The 19,870-nt window shown below is 45.4% G+C and overlaps 1 protein-coding gene across 2 annotated transcripts in view; it reads right to left on the bottom strand.

Moving 5' to 3' along the window:
* The window catches only part of RASGRF2 (Ras protein specific guanine nucleotide releasing factor 2), a 2,022,215-nt gene that overhangs the window by 876,769 nt on the left and 1,125,576 nt on the right, over positions 1-19,870 (bottom strand). For both annotated transcript variants that reach the window (XM_085632406.1, XM_085632407.1), the window contains exon 11: positions 2,458-2,524. In XM_085632406.1, the coding sequence (XP_085488532.1) occupies positions 2,458-2,524 (67 nt within the window). The remainder of the gene's footprint in view (positions 1-2,457; positions 2,525-19,870) is intronic.

Raw genomic sequence — 19,870 nt, 5'->3', positions numbered from 1 at the left:
CTTCCTTGCTGCTTAACAGCTGCTACACACTGATTGGCTTAGATGGGGCCAATCGGAAGCCGTTCCGGGAGGAGACTATTACAGCCCTCCGGTTACTTAACAAAGGCTTCAGAGCGGTTGCGTCACTGGCGCGAAAAGCAAGCCTGTCTGTGTCCATCCGCGCCTGACTGGCACCAGGGGCCTGTCACTCTGCCCCTGTCACGCTGCCCCTTCTAGCACCCACAGGTTAATCTACTCTTCCTCTGATTTTTTTTACACTCAGGGATTCCCCACAGCTCTGCAGTTTGCATATGTGGACCCTTGAGGAATCAAGATTCACTTGCAGGACCGTCTAGTAGGTCTTTCCCAACCTTTCAGACTATTAACCTTTTGCCAGAAAGGCCTACGGAATTTTTGTAAATAAAATTATAACCAGCTGTATTGAAAGTTTTAAGGCTCACCACAGCAAAACTCAGTACGATATTTGATTGGTGTATAAAAATGCCATAATAATAAACTCTTACATCAACAGCATATAGCATTGATATCATAGTGACACCTCATAATAGCCACACCATTTTCCCCATATACGTTCATGTTTTATTCAGACAGCTACAGACCTAAAAAATTGGCTTCTCCTGATGTGCGCACCAGTCCACCCCTGCCGCCAACCTCCGACAGTAGGTGGCATTTTTCGCTTCCAGACTTGGGCCACATCACGCTTGCCAAACAGACAGCCTGTCCCCAAGAAGGCGCGTTCAGCCCTAAGGGCCACCCCCCTCCTCCAGGAGCCCTAGAAGTACCACACGGGGTGTCAAATCCAGGAGGCAACTCAAGGCAGCGGATAATATTCGACCCACCGCCACCCAGAAGGGTCTCAATGCTGGGCACGCCTAGGCAATGTGGAAGAAATCTGCAGCAGTAAGTGTACAGCATGAGCACATCACTCCCGCCTCAGAGCACACATGTTGTAAGCGTCTCGGGAAGAGATAGATTGGGTGTAAAGAAGTTGAACTGTACCATACGCAGCCGCTCCAAAATCGCCAGCTCCCTAGGTGCCATGCAAGCCGCTCTCCCCTCGTCCTCATCTAGGGCACCCACCCAGGACGTCCATCTCTGCCTGACCCTCTCAAGACCGCCTGGGGCATGGATTACTAGGGACCAATAGATGACTGAGGTGGCCCCCTTTGCCTAACTGCCCCAAGAAGATTTTGACCTCTAACGGATTTTATTCTGGTAGGAATTCACCCGGGAGCTCGTGGGCCGACAAGGCATGGTGCAGTTGGAGGTATCAAAAGAATTGCGAGTTTGACATTGAGTAGTTAGCTTTTAATTGCTGAAAGGACATAACAGTGCCCCTTTGTAGACATCTCCCAGATACGATATTCAATGCGATCCCATGGCAGAAAGCCCTCCAACACTGAGAGCTTACCGAGCCGTGATCTGCTCCATAGAGGGGTCATTCCGGTCAGGTGCCGGTCCTAATCAATGAGAGGGAGGGCTGCCCTCTAGCAGACGAAAGATACTTGCGTGCAAGACGACAGTGTATCTGGCAGGCACGCCCCATATAGGCGATTAGTAGACCGTCCATATGCAGTGAGTGTATTTCCAACTGATACTAGGCTGACCGAATTTAAGCTCTACAGCATTAATTGGCAGTCTTTGGTTAAACACCATGCTGATATCCATGATTTCATTCTTGACAATGCTCCTGATGTTTTATTTCTCACTGAGACTTGGCCGAGCCAGTCCTTAGTGGCAGAATCTGCTCTGGCGCTTCCCTTTGGTTACTACCTGAAGAACTTTAACAGGACTAGTGGCAGAGGATGTGGCATTGCCGTGATTTACAAAGATATACTCCCTTGCAGTCTGTCTCCATGCGCCATCACTGACTGTGAAAGTGCCTTGTTTAAAATCTCTTTGACCAAAAACTTCACCCTTTCGGGACTTCTAATCTCTCGCCCCCTGGACCATTGAAAGCTTATAGGGAGGCACTGACTAATTTCATTGCCCCTTTGGTTATCAAATTAGCTAATTTCAATATTCGTGGGGACCTGAATCTTAATTTGGAGGACGCGCAAGAAAGTGAGGTCATCAATTTCAGTGAGGTCCTCGCTGCTATGTAGGTATTTCAAATTATTGTTGGTGCTACACATTCTGCAGGGCCATCGTCTTGGCCCAGTTTTTTCCAACCTTAGTTCCTTCTGGGTTGCTTCTTCTTTACCTATGTCCTGGGCTGATCATTTTATGTACCCTTTGTTCATCCATCTATCTGGCAAGGCTCTACATCAGTCTCAGAACTTACTTTTAAATGTCCTTGGCAAAAGCTCAATTTGCTTCTTTAGCTGGACTTACACACGCAAATAGCGTAGAGAATCAGAATCATAGAGTAACTCGGCGTAGAGAATCAGAACCATAGTGTGACTCGGCATCAAAATGCGGAACAATGATTGATAGGAAGTAAATCATGGTACTCACGATCATCATCACTTGCATCTGGTTCTTCAATTAAAGTGCACTCTATTAATGAAAGAACACCACCCGTCTGTGGAAAAGAAAAAAAAACATACTGTTAGCAAAAAGATTGATTCTTGACATAATAATTACGTATTATTGCTTTTAAAGATTACAGTTTGCATGACGTACAGAGCTTTTCATATAATCATTCAGCACTTTTCAAAGTGCTGTCAATTCTAGCAAATAAAGGACAGTGAGGTAAAGTTAGTTTTCAAGTTTCCCTCATTTTAGACAATTAGGGGAATATGGATGGGATTGAAATATCCTAAATCCAAAGGGTGCAACTAGGTCACAATACCAAATCTCCCTACCAACCAGAACAAGACACCAAAAGTGACAGAAAAGATAAGCGCATTAGCAGGTGATCCTTTAAAGTAAGTGGAACAGTTCTTGCCAATTCTGTATCAAGTGGCCATAAATGAGTTCCCGCAATCCTATTTCTCCCATTTCGAGGAATAGGTTTGGAACAAGCCATGGAGATAAATTACTGCACAAATGTACCCAGGCGCAATCAGAGGTGCCATAACTACACATATGCTTAGGGTTTTTGTCTAGCCACAGGGCAGGAACAGCCCCATTCAGCATGGTTGTATTTCATACCGATCCCACCAAAGACTTGCCTTCGGAAACCTCAAATGGTGGCGAATCTGGGAACGCTGCACAGTGGAGTCTGATGAACAGAAGATGGAGACTGGCCTGCCATGTCCAGCATGGAACCGACAGAACAATCAGATCTGCTGCTGGCAGTGCAGATGGGCTACTGTTCCTCCTACAAGAATTCGCCATGCATTAATGCTGGTCTCTCCCCCTGGCTAGGGCTGCCAAGGCTCAGGTACTCCTAGCACAGCTCCAGGAACAGGAGACATCGAAACCAGCCACAGCCCCCATTCGGCTGCCGGGAGGGGAATGGGGGGGTCTTTTGTGTATTTTCTGTGTGTATTTTCTGTGTGTTGTGTGTGTGTGAGTGTGTGTGTGTGTGTGTGTGTGTGTGTGTGTCCGCATGTGCATCTAGGTATGTGAATTACTGTGCATCTAGGTGAGCAAGTCTGCAAGGAATTGTGCTGTATGCCTGGTCATTATGAACATGACCATATGTTCATGGCTTTTGGAGCTGGGTATATGAGGCCTAACCAGAACATGTGAAGCTGAACAAGGGCATATGCGGCTGTTCCTGGTATATATTCAAAGCGGGAAACAACCTTTACATCACGGTCATTAGACTGCGATGCCTTTACAACGCGGTCGTTACAACAACCGCATTGTTACAACGCGCTGCCATTACTACGCATGTCCTTACATTGACTTGCAGTAGATGGCGCTCTAACATAAGGAATAGTATAAATTACTATTCCAACACCTTCACTACTGTTGCGTAGGCTGGAGTTGGAATAGTAAATTATACATTCCTAATGTAACGGCGCCATCTACTGCAAGTCGATGTAATGACTTGCGACATAATGGCATTGCGCTGTAACAACGCGGTCGTTGTAACGACCGTGTTGTTACATACCGCGTAGTAAAAGCACGCGTTGTAACGTGCTATATTGATATCTGAACCAGCATATAAAATGGTTGATCATGGGCTGTACTGGGCGAAGCTGAACTTGAGCTTACAATGCAAGAACCTGGCAGATAAAGAAAGTTATGGGCATATGAGGATGTATGAGGGTGTAAATAGACATCAGTATGTTAAGTTGTAATTGGCATATATTGGTTGCAGAGACTACTTAGCAATGTCATGGGCATATATGACTTTACATGCGCACATGAGACTTAAGATAGCCATGTGATCTTGCTCTGGGACATAATAGTGATAAATGAGCATATGAGGCACTATGCCTGGGCACTGAGGTGTTGAGCACAGGAATATGATGATTTAACATGGGCATACATGGCTGTCCTAGGACACGTGAAGTGGAAATTGGGCCACATGAAGTTGTTTCTGGCATACGATGGTGAACTATGGGCATTTGAGGCATGACCATGGGCATGGCCAGCAGCATCAGTTAATGTGGGAGCATGACCATGGGCATGACCAGCAGCATCTGTTAATGTGGGGGCAGTTATAGAAAAGAACGAGCTGATAACTAGATAAAAAATGGTTTGATGAAAAAATGAAATTCTAGTATTTAGGGACAAATTTAGCTTCCTTGCTAAAAATAAAAAGCTGATACTTGGGGATGATGAGTGCATTTTTTCAGAACATGGCATCCTGATTTGTGTAGAGATAATGAGTTTACTTACTAGAAACGGAAAGCTGATGTTTGTGGAAAGGGGTATGTTATCAGAAAACAACAAGACGCTGTTTGGGGACAAAATGTCCATCTATTAAAAGATGGAAATCTAATATTTGTGTATTTCCCGAAAATACCATACTTTAATTTTAGAACAAAATAAAAGCATTTCTAAAATGCTTTTAGCTGTTATTTGAAGGATAATCAGAGCTAATTTGGTGCTAGAGTCTATTTTTTCTGCTGCTAACGTTGGTATTTCTTGACTGTTGAGATATTTTACTTTCTTTCCTGACAGGCTTTTATAATCCGTCCGTCAGAGGCCTACGTGTGTAAAATGAATGCTAGTTAACGGATTTTCTCCTCTCTAAATATTAGCACTCTTTGTGATAAGAGAGGCACATCTGCTGCTTAAGCCTGTAAAATCTGTCTAACCGGAATGATGGCTTTGTTGTTTAAGGCTTGAGAACGTGGCATCTGTATAAAAAGTTCTCATCCTGTCCTTCCCAATTATATTCTTAGAGGACAATTATTTGCTTGGCAGGTAGCCCACTATCTGTCAAGGGGGCAGAGTTATTAGCTCAACCACCCTGGACAAACTACAGCCCACCATATTAAGAGATCTCCGCCAGCCCTGCTGAGGTCTCTATCCCTTCAGAGAAGCTGTTGCCACAGCGGCTCCTCCAAAGGTCCTGAAAGTTTACTGTGTCCACCATGTTTCATATAGCTGCTTACTACACTTTTTTTCTCAAAATCAAACTCTCAAACCAGGAGTTTGTTTTAAAAACTAAATACTAATGACCTTGACAACCTGGGGCATTTTTCACAGGGTGTAGGGGGTATTTTATTTTTTTTCTGTTTGGGACAGTCAGGCTTTCCCTAGCAGTCCGAAAGAAAATGCATCAGCCCGTCCACTTTAAATAGGGCGGACAGTTTGATGTACTTACACCAATGTTCCCAACTCTGTTGAGCCGTCAGTGTAGGGGTTCTGCCCCTAGAGCCAGCAGGGGTACTGCCCTTTGAAGCATTAGGTTTGCCCCCCCCCCCCTAAACAGGGCGGCCCATCAGTTTGGCTCACACGGTACTGTGCAACCTCTGTGGTGGAGTACTATGCCTACTAAACTCTAAATCATGCCTTTAGTCATGCTGTGTAACTGACACTTTTTTTTTTTTTAAATAAAGTGACAAAATGTGAACATGATGGCAAATGAGAAACGTAAGTTACTGGAAATATGGGCTACATATTAAAAAAAGATGATAATCTATGTAACTCGCATATCAAGGTTATTTGAACTGCTTGTAAAACATATGACTCTTTTGCCATTGGTTTTGGAAAACTGTTCTTCAATATGAACTAATTCCTTGTGGCCAAAACTGACATGACGTTAGAACCCTACTGATCCACCCTTAGTGTGTAATGCTTGCTCAAATGTTTGGTCTAAATATTGGGAGTGAATTATACCTCTCCTGTTTAAATCACCTCATTTTAATTTTGTGTTTCTTATTCATGGACACAGAAAGAAGGAGGCTAAATGTAGCCTGCATAATGGTGGGGCTGACCAAAGTCCCAGACAGCTGCTTTTATTTAGGACTCCCATTTGGGTCCCCTTTGGCTGGTCTACGCTGGTACCCTACAGGCACCAGGGCTTATTGGATGGGTTCAGAATCTATGGGAAGCGGCCAAGAGGCTGATGATGCTGCGAACTGCAAGGACAATACTCTGAGACACACCCTCTGGGGTATCCAAACACATACTCCCAGAAAATAACCTGGTGCACACATGAACCCCGAAGTGAAAACTGGTGCAGTCGAGAATGCTGTGCAGCAGAGTGGAACCTAAGATGGGGGGGCTACTGAGTGGCAACAACTCTCTATAAGGATGGCTGAGAACCAGAGCGGTTATATGTTTCATGCTGGTAAGTGTGAAATTGACAAGGTGGTGGAGGCTGCCGAGAACAAAATGGATTCCCTGTAGGGCAGGCGGAAGCCGGTGTCAAATATGGTCATGGTAGCGGTGGCCCCTCCTAACATTGAGTTCCCATGCTTAAATAAGGCACCATGCAGCACATGGCCCTGTCTATAGTTGCCAACTGCTTCTTGGGAACCAGGAAGGCGCTCGATTTAGACAACAGCAGGCGCAGTGAGCAGGAGGTATTGAAGACAAGAAAAGAAAAGACATGAAAAGAAAAAAAAGGAAAAGAAAAAAAGGAACGATTACTATTTTATACCTAGAGGTGTTACCCAGAGGAGTTTGTTGATGTGCGAAGGCCCCACCAGAAGGAGCAGAGTTAAATGCTGAGGAGAAAGCTCTGATACATTATGTCAACACGTCACTTGGCAGAGAGATCAATGAATATTGGGACAGAAGTTATCGACGTAGAGAGAAAGTTGAAGGGCCTCATGTGACATGTATGTACAGTAGAAACCTTAGGGCCATATTTCGATGTCGGGTGCACAGTTGCAGCTGAATTTTGATTTGACCGCACATGGTGTGGTCGCAAGCTCCCTTTTCTGTATGGGAGCTTGTGCTGCGGTCGGACACCGGCCGCAGCAGAAGTTGCCATACAGAAAAGGAAGTTTGTGTTCATCCCTGCACCGCATGGCAGGCACCTCACGGCCGCCGGGTGAAGGGGGCCCTGCTAGGGGGCCCCAAAGTCGCTTTCTGACAGGGTTTTGAAGTCGGAAAGCTGGGCATATAACCCTGCTGGAAACCTACATTTTAATTCAGATAGCGTAAAATGCCGTCCATAATGATTACGTGCTGGTTTTGACTGGCAGATGGGCTCCTTGAGCCTGTCGGAAGCCAGGTGGAATGTCCGTCTGGTTTCAAAACCAACAGCTTCCATTGTAATGAGGCTGTCGGTATTGAAACCGCAATGAGGCTCGAAGGCTCACTGTAATGAGGCCCAGAGTGGGAAAGAACTGTGCAAACAATCCACGTGGACCCAAGTGCCTCCAGCCAGAGGACTACTCTGCTTCCAAAACCTGTGTGGCGCGTTCCATTTTGAAACTGGCTTCGAGAATAGAAATGCTGCATTCATTGAGGAGGAGCGCTCATCTTTATGTACATGGGATGCCTGCATCTCCCACAGTTTACTCACTGTCAACTAAGTTATAGTCTGTTCCGCAGGACTTACAGGGTTGACTAACTGTTGGGGAGGTGCACTTTGTGCTTCAGGCATGCAGGCCCCAAGAAGGGTTCCCAAAAAACATGAAGCGCTGATAGGCCACTCTTGGGGGATGGTGATGCAGGTTCAGTAGTCACCTCTCAGCAGGAGGAACAACTTACGTGCCGAGATAGGATTAACAAATGTCAACCTGGGCGAGCATCACCATTTATTCTCATTTAATCCTGACATACTACTGAAGAAAAAAGATCTAATGTTGACACAAGAAGAATTTATGGCAAGAGGTTTGGCCACATCAGTCTCCCATACAGCTAGCCTCTGAACAGAACATAAAAGAAAGCACTTCATTTTCTCACAGGTTGAATCTGCCAGGGTCTTCCTAAATGAGCTGGCTTCGGAGACTGGAGGAATTCCATGGCTGTATTTTGATTCAGCTTTGGGTATTGGGAAGGTGTGTATATTCCAGGATGAGATCTATGCTTTTTTATCTTCTGTCTCCCAATTCATGGGCATTCTAGGCCTTAAGTACTCTGTTCGTGTGGTACTGTAAGCAAAGGGTTTTAAAAATGTTTGATCCCATGTTCCTGTATTTATGTAAGGGGTTAAACAAGTGCCCTTAGTTGTTTCTTACTTCCATAAACACATTTAAACCATAAACTTCACGTGCATCCCCATCCAATCCCGTTGTCTGCCCTCGTGCTACAGAGGAGGTCGGATATTCCCCACTCTCTTATTCACCATGTTTAGAGCACAATTAAAGCATGTAGCAAGCGAAGACAACAAGCACACAAGACCCACTCTATGCCCTATAGACGAGTGCGGTTTTTGATGCATACCCACAAAGTTGCTAACACTAAACTGTAATTTCGTATTATCCATTTCAAATTCTTACAACAAATGTATTATACACCTGTACAATTGCACAAATACAGATGTGGGCAAACGCCGACTGTATTCGATGTGGGGGGAGAAGCAGGCAGATTTTCTACATGTCGCTTGGGCATGTCCCCTTGGTTTGGCAGTATTGGAGGGAGGTGATGGATGTTATGGGATCTATGTTGACAGAGCCAGTTCATAATACTCCCCAAGTATGTCTACTCGGCCTGGTGAAGGCCCAGTAGCCGCCCAATTGCAGATTTATAGCAGTAACCCTATTACTGGCCAAAAGACGCATCGCCATGTACTGGGGTGGCAGACGTGCTACAAAAACATAATGCTGGATAAATGACATGGTATGCTGTAAAGAGTAATTGGGAATATACGCAGATGGGCTGTCTGCGACCTCAAGACCGAAAGATATATGGGGCCATTGACTCAACAACTGAAGTCGCAGGCTGAAACCTCACTAGTTGACAGTGTCACGAACTTGATGGACACGAGAATTCGGAGTAGGGGGTTAATCATTTGTTGCATTACTCACGGAATGCCACAGTGAACAGTAATTTGTTGCATGTTGTACTGACAACAACATGTATGTAACAATCTAATGTGTGTTATGGAGATTTATGACATAAACCAATTTAAAAAAACACATGCATCATATTGCACCATGTTCTATTGCTACAAGATAAGTACATGCAACATTTAAGATGGGAGATGCATCACACAATGAAGTCTACATCCTAAAGGGGTCAGTTTGGCAGGAAATCGTGGGGCAGATCTACAAGAAACTAACACAGCGTGGTGCCGCAAGTCATTTTGCTGTGCTGCGTTAGTTTCGAAGCACAGGGATGCAACATATTTACAACAATATGTCGCATCTCTGTGCTTCCCCCTGCGCTGGCGCACAAATTGCTACCATGCACCAATGCAGGCACACTTGCACCATGGTGCAAGGATGCCTGCGTCGTGGGCAGATAGTTTTTGTGCAGGAAGGAGCACCTTCCTGCACAAAAACAATAAATTGAGGTGATTTCCTCTTCCAATGTGTGCTGTAGAATGCAGCACGCATAGAAAGAGGAAACAAGCATTGGCATAGCCAATAGGTCTCGCTGTTGGGACCTTCTAAGTATTTAGTTATGCAGCACAATATCCTTGGTGCAACCACATCAACTGTTGCATGGCGAAACACTTATAAGGTCCCCAAGGCGAGACCTATTGGCTATGTAAATGCTTGGTGTGGTTGTGTGAGTGGTTGTGTGTGTGTGGTTGTGTGTGTGGTTGTGTGTGTGTGGTTGTGTGTGTGTATGTGGTTGTGTGTGTGTGTGTGGTTGTGTGTGTGTGGTTGTGTGTGTGTGGTTGTGTGTGTGTGTGTGGTTGTGTGTGTGTGGTTGTGTGTGTGTGTGGTTGTGTATGTGGTTGTGTGTGCGTGCTTGTGTGTGTGTGATTTTGTGTGTTTGGTTGTGTGTGTGGTTGTGTGTGTGGGTGTGTGTGTGTGGTTGTGTGTGTGGTTCAGGGTGTGGTTGTGGGTGCGTGTGGGGTTGGGTGCGATTGTGTGTGTGGTTGTGTATGTGATTGTGTGTGTGTGGTTGTGGTTATGTGTGTGTGGGTTGTGTGTGTGGTTGTGTGTGTGTGGTTGTGTGTGGGTGGTTGTGTGTGTGGTTGTGTGTGTGGTTGTGTGTGTGGTTGTGTGTGTGGTTGTGTGTGTGGTTGTGTGTGTGGTTGTGTGCGTGTGGTTGTGTGTGTGGTTGTGTGTGTGTGTGGTTGTGTGTGTGTGGTTGTGTGTGGTTGTGTGTGTGGTTGTGTGGGTGGTTGTGTGGTTGTGTGGTTGTGTGGTTGTGTGTGTGGTTGTGTGGTTGTGTGTGGTTGGGTGTGTGTGGTTGTGTGTGTGTGGTTGTATGTGTGGTTGTGTGTGTGGTTATGTGTGTGTGGTAGTATGTGTGGTTGTATGTGTGGTTGTGTGTGTGGTTGTGGTTGTGTGTGAGGTTGTGTGTGTGGTTGTGTGTGTCTGTGTGGTTGGTTGTGTGTGTATCATTGTGTGTGGCTGTGTGTGTGTGATTGTGTGTGTGGTTGTGTGTGTGGTTGTGTGTGTGGTTGCCTGTGTGGTTGGTTGTGTGTGGTTGTGTGTGTGGTTGTGTGTGGTTGTGGTTGTGTGTGTGTTGTGGTTGTGTGTGGTTGTGTGTGTGTGGTTGTATGTGTGGTTGTGTGTGTGTGGTTGTGGTTGTGTGTGTGTGTGTGGTTGTGGTTGTGGTTGTGTGTGGTTGTGTGTGTGGCTGTGTGTGTGGTTGTGTGTGTGGTTGTTTGTGTGGTTGGGTGTGTGTGGTTGTGGTTCTGTGTGTGGTTGTGTGTGTGTGTGTGTGTGAGTGGTTGTGTGTGTGTGGTTGTGTGTGTGGTTGTGTGTGTGTGTGGTTGTGTGTGTGTATGTGGTTGTGTGTGTGTGTGTGTGGTTGTGTGTGTTTGGTTGTGTGTTTGTTTGTGTGTGTGGGTGTGTGTGTGATTGTGTGGGTGTGGTTGTGGGTGTGGTTGTGGGTGCATGTGGGGTTGTATGTGGTTGTGTGTGTGGTTGTGTGTGTGGTTGTGTGTGTGGTTATGTGTGTGTGGTTGTGGTTATGTGTGTGTGGGTTGTGTGTGTGGTTGTGTGTGGGTGGTTGTGTATGGTTGTGTGTGTGGTTGTGTGTGTGGTTGTGTGTGTGGTTGTGTGTGTGGTTGTGTGTGTATGGTTGTGTGTGTGTGGTTGTGGTTGTGTGTGTGTGGTTGTGTGTGTGTGGTTTTGTGGTTGTGTGTGTGGTTGTGTGTATGTGGTTGTGTGTGTGGTTGGGTGTGTGTGGTTGTGTGTGTGTGGTTGTATGTGTGGTTGTGTGTGTGGTTATATGTGTGTGGTAGTATGTGTGGTTGTGTGTGTGGTTGTGGTTGTGTGTGAGGTTGTGTGTGTGGTTGGTTGTGTGTGTGTGTGTGTGTGTGTGTGTGTGGTTGTGTGTGGCTGTGTGTGTGGCTGTGTGTGTGGTTGTGTGTGGTTGTGTGTGGTTGCCTGTGTAGTTGGTTGTGTGTGGTTGTGGTTGTGTGTGTGTGGTTGTGTGTGGTTGTGGTTGTGTGTGTGGTTGTGTGTGTTGTGGTTGTGTGTGTGGTTGTGTGTGGTTGTGGTTGTGTGTGTGGTTGTCTGTGTGTGTGTGGTTGTGTGTGTGGTTGTGTGTGTGTGGTTGTGGTTGTGTGTGTGGTTGGGGTGTGGTTGTGTGTGTGTGGTTGTTTGTGTGGTTGGGGGTGTGTGGTTGTGGTTGTGTGTGTGGTTGTGTGTGTGGTTGTGTGTGGTTGTGTGTGTGTGGTTGTGTATATGGTTGTGGTTGTGTGTGTGGTTGTGGGTGTGGTTGTGTGGTTGTACGTGTGTGTGTGTGGTTGTGGTTGTGTGTGTGTGTGTGGTTGTGGGTGTGTGGTTGAGTGTGTGGGGTTGTGTGTGGTTGTGTGTGTGTGGTTGTGTGTGGTTGTGTGTATGTGGTTGTGTGGTTGTGGGTGTGGTTGTGTGGGTGTGGTTGTGTGTGTGGTTGTATGTGTGGTTGTGGTTGTGTGTGGTTGTGGTTGTGTGTGGTTGTGGTTGTGTGTGTCTGGTTGTGGTTTTGTGTGTGTGTGTGCGTGTGGTTGTGTGTGGTTGTGCTTGTGGTTGTGCGTGTGGTTGTGGTTGTGTGTGTGGTTGTGTGTGTGGTTGTGTGTGTTGTTGTGTGTGTGACAGTAATACTAAAAGCATCTCAAAATAAAGGAACACAAACATCGAGTTTGTGGAAAGAGAAAGCACGTTGTAAGTCAAATGGGCGCAGCAAAGCATTAACACAACAACAAAACAAACAAGATCACTTAGCGAAGACTAAGTGCTGATAATGGATACACACAGCCCATCATCTTAAGAGTTCGATTGCAGCCAATGCGCACTCAAACATACCCCCTCCTTGTGAGTTGCACCCCATATTTCATGAGTTGTAACTGATGCACCCACCATAGCGCTTTGAGATCTAAAGCGCTACATAGGTCTAATCGATTAACCAGTCGCCAACATGCTGTGCTTTTAAAGAGAATGTGTCAAAAGTTTTCAGCTTCCTCATCCTGTCCTCATGAAAACGCCAACTAAAGGACTCCCTGAATGGTGCAACGGACATGAAGCAGCCGCTGCGATCAGAAATAAACACTGTGAACGTTGTCCAGTTTCACAGTAACATTTCCTTAATATTCTTTAAGTCACAAAACAGTAATACTAAAAGCATCTCAAAATAAAGGAACACAAACATCGAGTTTGTGGAAAGAGAAAGCACTTTGTAAGTCAAACGTGCGCAACAAAGCAGTAACACAACATGTTCTTTGATGTTTGATGTTCTTTGAATGAGAACATCAATGGGGCGCCGCAAAAGTAATCGCGGGCGAAGGTGAAAGTGATCGCGGGCGCTTAATGAGCATGACGAGGTTTGCCAGCCTTTGCTCCTAAGCGCACGCCCGCGCACATGAACTGTAGCTCTAGGCTGGCCATGGTAGCATTTTTTGAACCCTCACAAAAAGTCTCGCCAGACTAGCGCATGCGCTGGGTCCTGCGAGACCTAAAATATGAGGAGAAATGAAAGCATTTCTCCTTGTTGCACCTCGCTACGCCACCCCTAGGGTGGAGTAGCATTCTGACGCATTTCCAGATTTACGATTTCTCGTAAATCTGGAAATGCATTAGTGGACATGGAAGTTGCGTGGGAACACCCACAGCAACACCCATGTCACGCCCCTAACATGCAAAGTGTTGCGTGAACAGGGGCGATATTTACAAGCACAGGTTAAGTCACGCAGGGTGACTTTACCTGTGCTTGTAAATATCACTCAGCAGGCTGTGCCACCGGTGCGTCACGCAACGTGATGCACTGGTGGCACAAGGGGCTTGTAAATCTGCCCTGTGTGTTTTAGATTAAGGGTTACCAAGGGGTCAAAGCTGAAGGATGGAAAAACCTTGTTGGTTCTTTGGGAAGCAGCCACACTACACCTTATATTCGGCTTTCATGCTAGATGTTCACATGATTATCTGAGCGCAATCATAACAAAATATGCACTCGCAATATTGAAAATCAAAATCAGACTTCCAGACACACATATTAATGCATGTGGAGGCTGGCTTTCGGTCCAATGGAAGGTCTGTATCTCTGTTCACCATCCCAAGTGGATCGGTTGCATCTTGGGTGCAAGGAGGAACGGAGGAAACTGACGCGTGCCCCCCCACCCCCGGGGGCCCTGGATTTTTTGCAACAACGGGGTGATTCTGCATTTTATGTTAGCAGGCACACCTTTGTAAACGGCGCGTTTGGAATGAGCGACGAATGTCTGACCTGACCGACAACTGGAGCTAAGGGGTTTGAACCCAGATTGATATGTTTCGTTGATGACCCACCTTGCGTTGCGTCACTGTCAATCTATAAAGGACACACCAGAAATATACATATATATTTTAAGCGCAATGTGCTAGGATAGCCTAGTACGACGTACTCCTTTTATCAGCATCCGTAAAGGACATGCTGAGCCAACGTTGAAAGACTACACACTACTCTGAGGGGGTTGCGTGCCTATCTCCGCAGCATTTGCCCAACCCCCACAGATATCTTACAAATAAACCACACAAGGGAAGAATGCCTCACATTTTATAATAAAACGGCTCCTTGTAGAAAAGGATACCCTGCACTCAGTGACCGAAAGGAAATATTATTTATATCTCGCCAACAATATAATACATTTTAGAGCATTATATAGAGTGCAAAATAGGTACACTGTATCACAAACGTCCATTTTACGGCTAAAATGACTCTTTCAATGTTCTGGTATCTCTCGCCCTGATTATATTGGAGAAAACACTTTACTGTCACTCGAAATCCATGTGAGCCATCACCTCTCCCTGTGCACCATACCCAGATCCACAAAGACACACAGAAAATCTTACAGAGAGTCTATGAAGAGTCACTAAAGCCCTGGCGCCCAGAGGCGTGTAAGCCAACAGTAGCCGCTGTGGGGCTGAAGAGTGTCCTGTTGTATTTGTAGCTTCTTTTGCCTGTAGGGGGCGGGGAACAAGGAAGGAAGGAATATTTGGGGAGAACACCCTTTCTATGTACATAACTGCTTTTATACAAACTTAGATATAAATAAAGAAACGTTTCATCCAGAACAAACATTTGAAAATATGGCCCTGTACTTATTCACGATATTTACACACAAACTAACCAAGATCAGTGACCCTCACACCTCACCTCTTGGACTAGCCAAGCCCTGGTCAAATGCTGCATGCATGCTATGCGGGGCTTATGTATATAGCACCTACTCTCCCCGACAAGGCGCTGAAGTGCTTTGCGGACGGTTGCTTACACTGTGATCTGGGGAACGGCTTCTCATGCATGAGGGAGCCCAGGTGCACTTTTCACACCTGTGCATTGTTTGCGTTGGTGCAGCGGCAGGCGGCCTCGACTGCACATGATCCGTGCGTTCTCTGCATCAGCCGCCTCTGGGATATTCAACTACTAAATAAATGCAGAGAGAGAGACTCCTAAAAACCACTCTGACGACGGGGGCGGGGTTTCTACCCCAACGTGTTTATCCCTAAACACTTCCACACCAGCCAATACTGAAGGTGTTTTTTTCTTCCTTTATGTTTTTTGTGCCCCGGTGTGATTGGTTATTTTATTTTCTCTTCAATTTGGAAAACGTTTTCACACAATAGCAAATTATGGGGGCAACATAGGCAGGGGTGTGGGCGGAAGCCAACCGCCCCCAGATCCATGGGCTGCCCTGGCAGACCACCCCAATGTCCTTTAGGCTCCTCTGATGGGCGGCTGTGCTCGTGTTCAGATTGAGGTGCCCTGACAGAACTGCACTGAACGCAGTTCAGGTGCCCCGGATACCCCCTTCAGGGCCAGGGACTGAGGGCAGGAAGTGGGTTAGTAGTTGGGGGGCTCAGCTGGAAATCTGTCTGCAGTCGGGGTTGGGAGGGTGGCGAGTGTTGTTGCGTTGCCTATTAACATCCGCACTCTTCGTTGTGAAACAGCTCACAACAGTATCTGGTTACGGCGCAGAAAACAAGCACAGGCGGGGCTGGGGAGGGGGCGGCCTGCCAGCAGGACCCTCTATCTGCCCCCAGTCCTAGGATCTTCGTGTTCTGCTGCTCGGCGTGGGTGCTATTATACATGCTATACCTTCCAGGACGTTTTACACAAATATATACAGACTTTAAACCATACTGCACCCTGCGCAGAGTGCGATGTGCATTTATCAGCAGTGGTGTCCTGAGAAAACAAGCCGCGCCAGAGAAATACCTTCCAGGACGTTTTACACAAATATATACGGACTTTAAACCATACTGCACCCTGCGCAGAGTGTGATGTGCATTTATCAGCAGTGGTGTCCGGGGGTGACTGAGAAAAACAAGCCGCGCCAGAGAAATGATAGGCGCGTCAGCCATTCTTGAAGATAAACACGGTAATATAAGAAAAAAGTGCTTAGCGGCTAATTAAGAGACACTGTCTCCGCGGCCAGTAAAAGATCCAATCCCGCTGGGCGTGGCCTAAAGAGGACAGGTTGGCAACCAGGAGGGACTTAAAACCCTCCAGTGCAATCAACAATCTATGTTCAGCATAATTAATGACGAGAAACGACGCACACCAATACAAATTGCAGGCGGAGCTGAGACACGAGTTCTGGAATCGTACTGATTCCAAGAAGCTCTCGCATGGCGAGAGCATCGCATGCGCGCTGCTGATGCCAGGCGAGACCTAAAAAGTACTACTGATATCTGCCTTTGCCAGAAATTTACACTAAAACTCCCAAAAGTAGTGTCAACAGCAGCCCCCACCACCAAGCCTTTTTGTATTCCCATTGTAAGCATATGACCATGTATGTTGAAGCTGACGGCTGTTTAATAAAAAGAAGTAAAAAAAAAAAAAGCCTTTCTGTCTTACTCCAAAGACCAAGCAACTATACTATCCAACCTATTTTAGGCAAGTTCAATTAAGGAAACTTTACATGCTTAGCAGGGATGTGCAAAATTCCCATAATTTGCTTTTGCAACATTTCGTGAAATCTCGAGAAAAGTTACACAAAAAGCACATCTAGTATTTAACAAATTACAACTATACTTTAGTGCAAAATGCGTTCTCATGTCAATTTTTGATACAAGAACGCAATTCGCACAAAAAATATAGCGCAAATAACACAAGTCTCACGAGCAACAACCAATCATGTTTTAACCTTTCGCGTTGTTCCCAAACACTGACGTAAAATTTCGCCATGAAAGGTGAGTCATTACTCAACAGGGCAGTATGGCATGATTTTCAGAAATTTTGGGTAACAAGAGTAATCTGAAATGATGCTAGATTGCACCAAAATAATGTCAATTTCACAATGGCCTAATGCTTACCTCCCTTGGCAAGGCAATTTGCTAATTACATTATATTCACTGCCATATTCCTAAAATTCCACCATAGCAGCACGCAAAGCCTTCTACAAGCAGCTCTTCTTACACATCAGCCAGTATATTACTGATGACCACACACCTTATTCAACAAAGTCCTACATGCCAGCAATTGTAGCACAAACGTATGCAGTAAGAAGCCTTCCAAAATTACATTTTACAGTTTCAAAGGCGGCGAGGCAAGGGGGTCCTCCCAAAGAAGTCTAAAAAAAAGTACACAGTGCATTTTAAAGCAGTTCTTGTCCTTTATTTATAGAACGAAATGCGTGTCAAGAGAAATAATTAGCAAGCTATTAATTTTCAAATTGTATTCACTCCTGAGAAACACTTTACACTACATTACTTTCCACATTAGTTAGGAACATTCATTGTTAGTTGTAGAGCTCCCAAACTATTTCTTTTGCAACTTATTTCTGTACCAAAAGTCCTTCGAAAAGGCACCGCTTGTGACAAATAGACCTGTGGGGGCAGGGTGCCTAGTTTGGTGGAAGGACACACAAAACGGAAGATCATGTGACTAGGGCTGGGGTGAAAACTTAATTTATAATTAAGGTTGCAATAATTTTTTTTATACCAATCTGTAAAGGGGGGCTATTACGTTTTTTCAGTATATTGTCATCTCCCTTAGAGATGCGGAGAAAAATATGTAATTTTAGAAAAAAATGAATTTGTTGGTTAGTAGTCTGCGACTACAATCAAATATCTGGATTGCAGCAACTCCACTACCCCTAAACTAATAGAAGACACGTGTTTTACATTTATTTTCTATTCATGCTGGTTGGTATGACACAGTTTAGAACAAGGTCGACAATTTGTTAGGGACGCACACTTGAGAAAAGTATGACATTATATTGTGTTTTCACCGCTTACCTCCCTGAATTGTGAGAAAGTCCATCTCTTTCAACCTTAACACGTGTGTGATTCTGTGCAAAGCAGCATGTGCTCTCTTCTGCAGAGTGAACCACACCTATCACTGTTTTGAGGCAATGGTCTGCCGCCTGCGTCATTAAAGGTTTTTGAAAGTCCGAATGATGATATGCACCCACATAGGACTCCCCTGGCTCGCGGCTCGTCAGCGTCACTTTCAAGCCAGCTGCATTAACAAGGCAAGGAACTCTGTGACCCCACCCTACCAGGCAACCAAGAACAGGAGCTCCAGCACAACAAAACTGAACCCTCCCAGCAGCGAGCTCGTTTTTGATGATCTTAATACAAACAATACAAGCACAGATCCAAACTTTCTGTCCTTAAAGTACTTAATAGAGGCACACAAACTACCTCAATTACCCATTCTCAGCGGGATGCCCAAAGGTATGCGTAAAAGACAAATAAAGAACCCTTCATTGGTCAGCAGCTGTAATGAAGATTTGCAGTAGACTTGGTTCTGGACTCCTACACCACTGCAAGACAACATATATCACTTCATATTTGGTAGGGCATGTAAAAAGGAAAATGTTGAGATTTAGATTAATGTATATCCCAATCTCCCAATTGGAAGGGTCTTGGAACACTACCGGCTCCAGATCATTGGGATGTAGGCTGTGCGGCTATAAGTATGACTCCATAGGTCGGACAATTTGTTTATGCCTAAAGCTCTTGGATATTCGGAAGAAGAACCTTTCAAATATTTCAAAGTATTCCATGTGAGGACAACAGAAGAGGCTGTAAAATGTTGTTTTGATACTCACAGCAATTCCTTAATTGGTACCCTTATGACATTTTTTGAGCAAATTATTTTAATAACAAACAAGTTAGACTGACACTAGTTTAACCCATCCATGAATGTAAACGTTTTTAATAACCATTAACTCTTTTTATTTGGCCTTTTATAAGGGGAATATTAGACATTTATCTCTTAGGTTTTAATTGTAATGAATGATTTATGAAATAAAGTTATTTCTCGCTTCTTTTTTCCCCTGCTCCCTCCCACAGTCTTATAGCCTTCCACCATCCTCTGTCTTAAACCTTGTCTACTCATTATTCCGCCATTCTTCCACTTCTGATATTCCATCACTAACTCTAAATTGTAATTCACACTTCATTTCTTCCCTATTCTACAAATATTTGAGTTCTGCTCAATCTCATCCGCTGTATCACCCCACTGTGCCTGGCACACGGTGAATGGATGTTTGGGGGCCCCACATGTGCTTCCCTGGCCACATTTCAGTGGCCCACAGGGGATAGGGGCCCTGCTTGGGGCCCCCAAAGTCCCTTTTCATCTGCCTGTACATGGCAGTCGGACCACCCTCTCCGCTTCAACCGCCTGTATTGTAATCCGGCGGTCGGACCGCTGCCCTAGGTGTCGGGCAGACCGTCGCCAATGACCTGTTGATGGTGGTCCGTCCAACATCGTAATGAGGGCCACATTCATCTCCCTTTCAGCTGTCTTTCCTACTGTTGTGTTTACAAACTATGGGGCATACTATCAAGACAGAAGATAAAATTATCGCTGCTTTAGCGGCAGAAAACTGCCGCTAAAACGGCGATAATGGGCTTGATAATATGCTCTATGGAATTCCAATTGAAGCCCATGTTAGATGTGAAGGACATCTAACCTGGGCTTCAATTGGAATTCCATAGAGCATATTATCAAGCCCATTATGGCAGTTTTAGCGGCAGTTTTCTGCCGCTAAAGCGGCGATAATTTTATCGCCTGGCTTCACAATATGCCC

The sequence above is a fragment of the Triturus cristatus genome, chromosome 2_1 (assembly GCF_964204655.1).
Source record: "Triturus cristatus chromosome 2_1, aTriCri1.1, whole genome shotgun sequence".
NCBI lineage: Eukaryota > Metazoa > Chordata > Amphibia > Caudata > Salamandridae > Triturus > Triturus cristatus.
Note: the sequence above shows the minus strand (reverse complement) of the source record. Positions and strands in the feature narration are given on the sequence as shown.